Below are 11,643 nucleotides of genomic sequence, written 5' to 3' on the forward strand. Positions count from 1 at the left end.
GTAAGTACAGGAAGTGTCACGGATAGGATCACCAGGTGAAAAAAAGGAAAATAGCCGTCGAAAAAAAAACCTGAATGCAGCCAACATGTTAAAGGTCTTGATAAGCTGCAATGTATTAACGTATTCTTGTGTTTAGCTAAGAGACCAAAATAAATACACATCATAAGATCTTAGTTTACTTGCTTCATGCTTATTTCACTCCATTAACTCCGAAAGTGTTTATGTTCTAGACAGCCAGCTAGCATTCTCAAAAATATGTCTGCAAAGGTACCCTGCACAACATGTTTTCACTACGGAGTCAGTAAGGTGGTGGTCTCTCAGTTTCCTGGATGCCATGGTCATCCAATTACTTTCTTGTTTTTATGGGTTTGTGCCAGGTCAGTGTATCTGAAGTGGTGTGGCCAGTGACAGCCATGTAACTAGCATTGCCCACACTCGATGATTGTATAAAATTTCTCTTTCAAGTTTCCTTTTAATATTTGTGTAGCTTTAGGATGTATGATGTACAAGATGAGATGGATATATATATTTATTTTCCCATGGGGATAGATAGATGTATACAAGTTTCCCTTAACATTTCTGTGTTGCAATGGCATACTCGGCGAGGTAAGTAAGAAGAAACCTGACGCTGACTCGAGTATAAGCCGAGCGGGGCACTTTTCAGCAAAAAAAATGGGCTGAAAATCTTGGCTTATACTCGAGTATATACGGTATGTTCTAATATAAAAATTGTTGTGCATGTTATCTTAAGTTGGATGTTGCAAACAATGTAAATTTTTTTCAACTTTGTGTCAGTTTTATTGCTTGGAAATCAGCATCCAGTAGTGTACTGATTGTGTGTATTCTTGACACCATCCCCTTGATTTCACTGTGCAACGTGAACTTATTGCCTCAATCAGGCTTTTTTTTTTTCTCCTTGCGAGACATTTAGATTTATGCAGGAGGATCTAATTTTAGGTGAGAAAAATGCAGGAACTTTTGAAGTAGAGCAGTTTACTTCCTGGGCAGCAATTAAGACGACCAGGAAGGGTTAATGACTTCCATTTTACTCTGTAACACCGTTAATGGACATATCAGTGAATGACACCAAAATGGCAGAGCTTAACCCATTGTATTCCTGCAGACAGCTGTAAACTGGCCGATCCTCAAGAGCTGGTGTGTTGCTGCGTCCTTTTCGTCTCACTGCTCCCGCTGCTGGCTTCACACTGCAAATTCCTCTTCCTTACAGTTTTATTTATTCATCCCTTCTGCTGTCTGAGCTAGCAGTGTTTCCACATTCCTTATTTACATTGCAAGCATTTCATACATAATATTTTGGAATAAATCAATATTGGTCATTTTAATGTAATATACTTTCAAGGATCATATTTTCCCCCCCCCCCCCCATCCAGTTTTGCGATATTCTTTTTGTTTTAATTTAGGTTTATGTGATTATGTAATCGTTATGCTGTTCCAACATTGTAGGGACAATGCAGACATGAATTGGTTCCCCTGATTTAGGATGTTTTTAGACCTAGTTTTTCTTTCCTTTTCCTCCAAGATGGGATTTTTATGGTACTTTACAAGATTTTTGGAGTCATGTCAAGCAGCAGTCCTATGTTTTTATCTCCTGATAGATGATGGCTCGTCCATCACCTATTGTGCTTTAGGATTAGAAATGCCCAAGCTTTGTGTTTGAGGGATGCAGGACAGTCATTATGCTTTTGTGTGTGTCTGTCTGCAATATATGTGTGTCAATCTCAGCAAAGTTAACTTGCGTCCTAAAATGTTTTTTTTATTTTCACAATAACTCTTTTAAGTCCTTAAAGGATAACTATGGGGTTAGGGCTTTTGTTTTTTATACATCTTTTGCCCATAGTTCTCCTAAGGGTAACGGGAGGACACAAACTAGCGTCCTCCCGTCACCCAACGCTCACTATACTGCGAGCAACAGCGGGAGCTGGGAACGGATCCCGACAATTCTGTCTGTAGCCACCCAGCTGCGTGAGTGACAGCTGGCTTTGCCTATCTAGAGGCAGAGCCAGCTGTACCCGCCCCCTCCCCGTCCGTTACGCCAGTCAGCGCTGGAGGATCAGACAGGGGAGGAGGGAATCCCTGCAGGGAACCTTCACTGACGGTCACGAGAAGTGAGCGAGCGCCTGTATGTGTTCGCTCACTACACGATCTACTGAGCCGACCTATGACAGTTTCATTGTCACAGGTCGGCTCAGATTATGAGGCTGAGTGAAAATCACTCACCTCATAGTTCTCCTTTTTAGGGCCAGGTTCACACCTGTGCGATCTGTGACTGTGCGGCAGTCGTGCACGATACCGCACGGATTGCCGTGCAGTCATTGAGTCACCCACCACTGCCAATTGTTCTGGCGGTGCCATTATTTTCTAATGGCACCACAGTTGCGCCGGGTTGATTGTGCGATTCCGCTAGTGCAATCTATTGTGATTGTAGCTAAAACAGCCGCACGTCATGTGTCGCATAGAAAAAGGTATGTGTACCTTTTTTTTTTTTTTCTGCGACTGTTGCGTGGATGTAACCCTATAGAAATCAATGGCGCCACGCAGCAATCGCTGTGTGCAATTGTGCGTGTTTCCAGGACACGCGTCCTGGATCGCCAAGGTCTGCACCAGCTCTTAATGTTATTAGTAAGATGTTTTACCTTGTACCATTCTAAAAAAAAAACAAAAACTTTAGTTCTTTGGGGAAGGACTGACGCAGAAATCTGCTTTTTATAATATGCTCTTCACAACTTCTGTAAAGATTGGTGATGCTGATCTGTTTGATTAGGGTGCCATGGAAGGCTTTTACTCTGGTGAAGTCACTTTTTGATCTCTAGCAGAGTGTATGTGGATTTTGTAAAAACTATATAGCTAATCTTGGTGTCTGCACACCTGAGCCACTCTGCAATCCGGTAGGTGACACTTATTTCCTGGTTCAGCTTCCTATGTCACCACCTCCAGCTTGTTCATTGGACAAATAATCATTGTCACCTGTGTCCATTTAGCAGGTAGCTGATAAAAGAAGCAGTAGGGTGAACTTCGTAGAGCACAGTAGCTGTACATCATTAAAAACCCCTTGGCAGGTAAAATGGTGACCATGCATTTTATTCAACTATGTTTAGCTGTTTGTCAGGAGTTCTCCATTTGTGCATCTTAAACGGTGAAATGTGGCTTCTATGTACCTTTTTAAAATGTGGAACCCCCCCCCCAAAATATTTTTTGTACCGTCTTCGAACCCCTGTTCAATTTCCGCTCGAATACCCCATCATGCACAGACCAATGTAGATTTGATAATAGTTTGTCAGCAATACTAACTATCTGAATTTTGTTGATCGACATGTTTGCGCATGTGCAGTGTTCTTGCATTTTTGATGTAGGAAAACGCAGCTAATCCATCGGTTTTAAAAAAAAAAAATTTTCCCCTCTGTTTCGACTAAAGTTTTTTTTTTGCTAGTCTGCCTGTTCAACCAAATTTGGTAATTTGTTCGGTAATTGCGATCGATCACATTTGTTTTTTGAACAATAATTGTAAGTGTATGGGCACCTTTAGTGAACCCCTGTTTGTTATGCAGGTGTGGAATTCCCAAACATACCCAATCTACATCCAGCCGGTAAACCAATAATTTTGCCTGTTGACCGGAATATCTGAACTTTCTTGTATAGAAGAAACCATCCTAGTATTGAAAACAGTGCTGCTATGATTTTTATAGCCAATACATTGCCTGGGATGATAAACTGCGTAATTTTCTATATTTTGTGGGTCGCTTGCTCAGCACAGCGCCCATTCAGAGCATGCCTACTATTTTTATCAAGATGTACAAGGTGTTCGCTGATTGGATCAGGGATGCTGACACCACGAGCCACCCCTTATCAAATCAGAGAATGCCTTGTATTAATTGCTAAAAATGCCTGGTATTCTCTGAATGGACGTCGTGCCAAGCAAACAACTCCCTGCGTTTCCACAGCAGAGGGGAAGTTTCTCAGCACAGGACCAGGAAAATTGCAGGCAGCGCTGTAGCAGCTCCAGCTACTACATTGCTGCACACGATCCCCAGCAGGTGATCAGGTATAACATGTACATTAGGCCAAGCTGGAGTTCACCTTTAAGTCACAAGGAGCAGAGATAGTCCTTACTCTAGGGTCCACAGGGTGCAACCTATCAAATATGGTCGCTGCTTGTGAAAATTACCTGTCCCACGATGACCTTGTTGCTTCAATATTGAGAGCCACTGACAAAGAGCTGATGTGCAGGTAAGGACATATGGAAGACCGTGGTTCAACATGGCAACCAGCATTTTCAGAATGAGGTCTGCAATAGCAGTTACCATTTTGTCTGCCAACCTGACTTTAAAGTAAACACGCTTATAGATTTTCTTAGTAGGAAGAGTGTTTTCCGTGTACTGACTGTTGGACTCACCTGTTTACCTACTTACTAAGCTTTTGCATCTCCTTTTCTGAAAACACCAATAAAGATGCTCTCATTGGAAAGGGGAGGATTAGATGGTGTCATCAGAAGTTGGGAAGTCCATTTTGTAACAGTCTGAAATCAGTTTCAGATAGGCTGCACAGAGTGTTTTCGGGTTAATATTCTAGCCCGTGTTTTGAGGTTCCTGCTGTTACAGTTTTGAAAGTTTAATGTGGCTCAGACCTGCATCTTACACCACATGGACTTGTGTAGCTGCTTTCAATTCTGTAGACTAAAAATAACAGGACTTGTGTAACGTCCATCAAAGGAAAAAAAAAAATGTATATCTACCTGGAAACTATATCTTAACTGAGCTTTTTCTCTCTGAATAATGCATTGCATGCTCCCCAGAGCTGGTACTTGAAGTTACCAATGACTCATATCTGTTTTATAAATGAACATTAGGACAACCTTTGCCAAGATGCACTGCTGCCCCCGGGGATGGGTGTGGTGGTGATTCCAAATAAATGTCTTCCAACAATCACATGATCCATGATGGTTAACCCCTTCATTAGTAAGATGTATATGTATGTTTGTACAATATATGTGTGTGCATATGTAATGTGTAAAATTATACATACATACATACACACACTTTTTTAAGGTACAGTTGTGCTTGACAAGCAAGATCCTTGGGCATAGTTACGATAGGTGATGGGGGAAATGTCTACGGTTAAAGCTAACCTTGCATGGGGGCTCTGTGATGACAAGTAAAGACATGTAAACTGTTCTTAAAACAGATACAATGGATCCACTGAGGATGAGGGGCAGATTGTGATGTCACAACCCCTCATCCAATCAGAGAATGCCCTTTTTTTATTGATAGAAAATACTAGGCAGTCTCTGAATGGCCGCTGTGCTGATCGAGTGACTCTTCCTCCTGTGTTTTCAGAGTAGAAGGGAAGCTGCTCTGCACAGGACCAGGACGATTGCGGTGTAGTTGCTCCGGCACCTACAGCGCTGTATTCAATGCCCAGCAGTGATCAGGTACATTATATGCATACTTAGATTGGGGCAAGCCGGACCAAAGAAAGTGGAACTACAGTGCAGTGTTGCTCCCCTTCGTTACCATTTAAAGGCACTTTTACCCCATGCTCATGTAGCCACCTTTTTCTCTTTTCAACCAGTCCCCCAAAGCCACTTCTCGTCTGTGCCCTGTCTGTCGGCTGTATTCTGATGTCATCACATACAATGCAAGACCGGCACTCCTGCATTGTGAGGACACAGAGGGCCTGTCCACAATCCAGAATGTGGAGGTGGGAGGAGGATAACTCTGGCTGCCATGGAAGCAGAGAATATGGCAAGTCATTCAATACATTCTAAATTAAGATACTAAAAAGCAGATGAGTCAAAATAAGTATTTAACCATCGCAGTGCTAGGGGAGCCCCATTGGAAGGGTAGATGTATATTGTTTGTTTTTTCAATAACTTTCCTGGAGATCAACTTTAACGAAAAACCTGTGCTGAGAAATATGTTTGCCGCCTTTGCAAACATCCGAATATTCTGGAATAAATAGTTCTGGCTTGACTCTTTCTAATCTGCTTTTTAATGCTTCAATTTATAAAGTATTGAATCCAGAGAGCCAGGCAACTAGTATTTTTCAGAAGTAGGTCTGCCATTCATGCCTTCAGTCTTTTCAGTGCTGGTTTACTTTTGAAATCCTTGCATTGAAAGAAGGCAGGTGATGCAAAAACTGATGTATGTGCACAAACTATTATAGGAAGATGTATACATGCATGTGTATGTCTGTGTTTTGTATGTGTATTAGTCATATGGGTGAAGAGAAAAACTCATCAGCAACTTATTGTCTCTTTAAGAGTGATGCTCTCTTGGACTCTGTACAGGAATGCCGAACGCCACTTGCAGTTCTCGTTGTCTGGAACCAGTTCAGGCCGGTTTTCCAGAAAGTGCTTTTGTGTCTCCAGCAGCATCCTGGGAAAATAATGAGAGGTCACGTGGGGACTTGATGTCACTACTAATACCACCTGGGGTCTTCTATCCCCTTTTCAAAACTGGAATACAATTCCGGTCTGTAATGAGCAGGGGTAAACCTCAGATTTGGGAAGAAAGGTACAATCTGTAAACAAGGTGCCTATCGGTAGAACTGTGACAAACTTTAGTCATGAAATCAAATACGACTCCAGATTTCCCATATTTTGTGCAGGAGGAGAAAATGCAGCTCGTGTAACTTAAAATCCCTGCCTCACAATCATCTGTACCCTTTACCTCTCAGTCTCTACCTGTCTGATGGGCACTTCAGAGCAGCTTTTCTGCAAAATTTTCAAATATCTTTTTGAACCACGGATCTTCATATGCATGCACATTTAGATTTCATGGCTTTGTATGCACCTTTTTTACACCTTTTGGACACCTTGTCATTCCGAATGTTTTCTCTGATTTGTACAAGTTTATACAGGTTAAGTCGTGTCGTTTTTCAGGATTAAATAGATCTTCCCTTTTATTCAAAAGCATGTAACCAGTCTATAATTTACCATTGTCTAATTGAGGTGCACTGTTTAACATAAGACAATTTATGCAATGTTTTTTGTTTTGCCAAGAATTATCTGACGTGTCTGTATTAAAGTAATGTGTATATATTTGACATGTATTTGCAGATCAGCACTATGGCAGATGAAGCATGCCGGACACGTAGCCAGAAAAGGGCTTTGGAAAGAGAGGTGACACAAAATGACGTAGACAATAAAAAAATCAAACTGGAGAAAGGACTTTTAGATGGGGATCTTATGATCAAGACCGAGTCTGGCAAAGTTCCTGGTCTGCTAAAAAGTGGGGAGGTGAAAGCAACTATTAAAGTGGAGGTACCGACTGGAGACGAACCAATGGATATGAGCACCGCAAAAAGGTATTCATAGAACACTGTAGGATCTGTTTGTGTAGTCTGCTCTCGTGAATGACCTGTTAATTCATCTGGAAGCTGTTTTTCAGTTCTAATCAGTTATGGTTTGGGTTCAGTTATATGTATTGTTTAACCACTTGCTGACCAGGGTGTTAAACCCCATTCCTGGCCAGGCCATTTTTTAGTAATCAGCGCTGCAGTACTTTTGACATTCATTCAGTCTTACAACACTGTACTGAAATTAATTTTGGGGACAAAATCTTAACTGAGCAAACTGAAGAGAGAAGCTGATTGGTTGCTATAGGCAACTGCTCCAGATTTTGTCTGCTCCAGTTTTGCTAAATTACCCCATAGAGCTTTCTTTTGGTGGTATTTAATCACACTGGTGGTGTTTATTTTTTACTATATAACAAAAAAAAGTACTGACATTTTGAAGAAAAAACTGTTTCCCTACATTATATCACCCCAATGTTTTGGTAAAATATAAAAGACGGGGTCACGTCGGGTAAATGGACACAAAACATGTCAAGCTTTAAAATTGCGCCCGCCCGCAAAATCGACCATAGGTGACGCTTTAAAATCACTGATTAGTGTTATCAGTGATTAATGGCCCTAGAATTATTGCTCACGATCTGACGTTTGCAGCGATTATGTAACCTGTGGCACAATGGTTTCAATCGTCATTTTCGCACATAGACGCACCTGATGCATGTATGCGTGTATGTGGGAGCAAGGTTTTTTTTTTCTTTTTTTGTATGCTTCTTTCATTATATATATATATTTTTTTTTTACACTTTATTGCGATCATATATGGGGCTAAGAAGCCTCCAATGTGATAGCCAATGTACGTGACAGGTCCTCCTTGAGACATTAGGGGTCTCTAAGACTCCTATTGTCACCCGGGGACCCCAGAGAAGCTAATGAAGCAGAGACCTGCTTCACCAGCTTCTCTCCGGCTTCTATAGCCCGAGAATGACAGCTGAGTGGGGAAGTGATGTAATATACATCACTTCCTGCATTCTGACACCGTAGAGGAGATCAGAGGGAGATCATGTACTGAACTCCCTTAGTTCTTCGGTGGCAGAGTGCCGTCCCGGCCCGCACCGGGCACAGCGTATCTCTGGACCAGCGGCACAAAATACAAGCGATCAGGCTTCTCTACAGATGCCGGAACGCTTGTATTTAAAAAGCGATTGCCGGCTGTTTACGTTTAACCTAGTTTTCTCACTCGGGCATGCGTTGGGCGCCGTGCCCCAGTGGGGGTGGGGAAGGACGCCTTAAAACGCCCACCCGCATCTACAAAGCGCCTGTCCATTTAGATACGTCCGCTGAACAGGAGGTTGTTTAAGCCAGTATAAACTGTGAAAACTACATTTAGCCATTTGCTTATGTTTTTGAGGTGTGTTCTGTGTTCCTATGAATGTATATGTCCCTTACATAATTAACAAATGTCACTGCATCACAAAAAACATGCATCGCCTCACTACAATAGTGTGAAGGCTCACTACGGTGACCCTTCAACGCATGAGGGTGAAGGGTCATGAGGACCCTTCACACTATTGTAGTGAGGCGATGCATGTTTTTTGTGATGCAGTGACATTTGTTAATCGTACAGTACAGGACACAAAAGGGGGGGCCTAGCTCCAGTTCCAGTAGAGGAAAGATTTGAGCGTTTCCACTAAAACTCGTGCTCACTTTCTAAGACACATGGTAGCATTTGGACCTGAAGCTCCTCACACGGTAGTATGTAGTCAAGAATTTCCCTATGGAATTGTGCTTGTTGATCTTTGCCTCCCCTTAGTAAAGGAGGCATTGCACAAAAAAAATGGTGCATGTCCAACTATTAGTGCGGTCTGGTGCATTACCAACCTATTCGAAGGAATTATTAGGTTGCATGTGGCATAACCTGGGTTAACACAATGCACCAGACTGCAACAGTATGAATAGGGCCCTAAGTGATTTTTTCATATGTGCATTTTATTCTGCTTGTGCAGTATTGGGAAATTACTATGCAGGGCAAAGTGACTACCGTATATACTCGAGTATAAGCCGACCCGAATATAAGTCGAGGTACCTAATTTTACCACAAAAAACTGGGAAAAAAGTATTGCCTCGAGTATAAGCCGAGGGTGGGAAATGAGGCAGCTACTGGTAAATGTACAAAATGAAGATAGATACCAATAAAATTACATGAATATTTATTTAAAAGAAAAACAATAACCTAGCTCTGTAAGTGGAAAAGGGGGTACAGGGCTACATATCATGTACTACGGATCATTTAACCCATTCATATTAGCAGAGGATAATTGTAAATCTATTGTTCAGTGCACTCTATATATACACGTACTATATACTATATACTACATATAGAGTGCACTGAACAATATCTTATACTCGAGTATATACGGTATGTCTTTATGAAGGACTGCAACGACAACCCGCCATCCACAACCCCCCCGACACACTTATCCATATTTCCAGTGCTCCCCCACCACTCCTTATTGGGTCATAGCAGGCAGCAATACCTGGTGCTTCCTAATATGGGGGCATGTGACCCTCCTTCCCATGTGACAGTGCTCGGGTATTGCAGCCAATCACTAGATCTGAGCACTTTGACAGGACCGAGGCTGTAACACTACTAACAGTCGCTGACCGGTAATTTTAGTCTTAGCTGTGTCAGAGCTCTGACAAGTATAAGCAAGGGGTGTGAGGCCTTTACAAAGACACTGTTATTTTGCCCTGCATGGGCAGGGTCACATTATCTCATTAAGAAATATTTGCTGCTTATAAACCTTGTCCAGCTGAGCTTTTAATGTAGAAAGATGTATGTTTCCTGGGGTAAAGGTTGAGGCTTAAAAACATCCATTTAGATATATTCCTTGATAGCCACAAAGGGGTAAACATCAACTTTTGTGTGCACCAAATTCCTTTACAAACCTAAATATTTTGTAAAAGTAGTGATGATATCTTACTGTACTGCACATAGCCTGAGCAGAGGGGTGGGAAGGACACAGCAGGTCCACGATTACAGGCTGCTTGTAGAAAACTGTAGGGAGGGGGTGGGTACTGGACCAGTAGAAAGGTATCATGGCACACTCAAGTCAGCATGTAAAAAAACTTGTCTCACCACTAAGGTTAATAACAGAGGTTTGGATACACGTCTTCTGCAGAAAATGTGAAAGCTGCACTGCCGCGCCAAGGCACCTCTTATAGTGCGGTCCTAACTCTAAACTATGAGAGTCTCCATCTTGGAGCACATGGGGGCAGAAGATTTCAAATTGGGTGCAGGTTTGTCAGGAGGAAGACCGACCTCCCTTAAAGGCACAGGAACACACAAAGGGATCCCGCACATCCCAATGGCGGTACTGGGTACTGGACCAGTCTCCCTCCACAAGTAAAGAGCAGCAGTGACTGGTCTTCCTACAGGAAGCTCCTGCACAAAGACTAAGCCTGGTTTTCTGCATAGTTCTGAAAGAAATACATAAAGCACACAGAGATCCAAGCAAGAATACACATGCCCCTTGTATTTTTTGACAGTATTTTGCTTATCCTGGAGTTTCAATGAATCTCAAAGTCTGCCCTATAAGAAGACCATTCATTCCAAATGTTCTTGGTGCTTGCAGTTTTGTTCAGAATTGAGGGCATGAAAGTACATTTGTCAATTTTCCTCCCCACAGAACACATTTTTCTGGATTTCTTTTACAGATTACCATGTTTTCTGGCCCATTTAATGTTTCCATTTGGCTGTATGAAGTATGGATGACTTTGTGGCTCTCACTCATTTTGCATTTTCTTCTAAACCGTTTTTTCCAATTTGTGGAGAGGTTAAAAAGAATAGTGGACGCAAAGGAATCCACTGTGCGCTTTAAACTCCTTCAATTAGTTCATTTAGGGCCTGTTCAGACTTTGGTGCCCTGGTACGTTGTGACAGTGCCCCTTTCCATGCGTTCATGTGCATTGGGTTGTGGCAACTTATGTAAATGAATGGGTTGGCTATGCACAAACATGTTCAAATCATGAACATGCACTTTTTTTGGCAACACAGCACACCGTAGTAAGTTATAATGCCTCGTGATGTGCTGCAACACGTGTTGGAACTGTGTTTTCTTTAGTGTGTTGGAGTACCATTCAAAATGTCACTGCAGACACTGCGTGAATGAGGCTAACAGGACGTTCATAGTTTTCGGTTTGTTAAGGCACACACATTCATGTAACGTGTTAAAAACGGGTGACGTGATTGCGATGCCATTACTTGTTAATGCCACCTCAAATGTGGCAGGTAAAATGCACGTTTTATGCGCGCAAAGAGATGGGGGGGGGGGGGGA

The 11,643-nt window shown here is 42.1% G+C and overlaps 1 protein-coding gene across 8 annotated transcripts in view; it reads left to right on the forward strand.

The window, feature by feature from the left end:
• GATAD2A (GATA zinc finger domain containing 2A) overlaps positions 1-11,643 on the forward strand; it is a 77,330-nt gene that overhangs the window by 46,348 nt on the left and 19,339 nt on the right. For 7 of the 8 annotated variants that reach the window (XM_018565930.1, XM_018565931.1, XM_018565933.1 and 4 more), the window contains exon 2: positions 7,076-7,323. In XM_018565930.1, coding sequence (XP_018421432.1) covers positions 7,085-7,323 — 239 coding nt within the window. In that variant the 5' untranslated portion in view covers positions 7,076-7,084. Of the gene's footprint in view, positions 1-6,828; positions 6,835-7,075; positions 7,324-11,643 lie in introns of all 8 variants that reach the window. The other variant, XM_018565932.1, reaches the window with a different exon arrangement.

The sequence above is a fragment of the Nanorana parkeri genome, unplaced genomic scaffold, assembly GCF_000935625.1.
Source record: "Nanorana parkeri isolate BGI_ZX_2015 unplaced genomic scaffold, ASM93562v1 scaffold900, whole genome shotgun sequence".
In the NCBI taxonomy this organism is placed as follows: Eukaryota; Metazoa; Chordata; class Amphibia; order Anura; family Dicroglossidae; genus Nanorana; species Nanorana parkeri.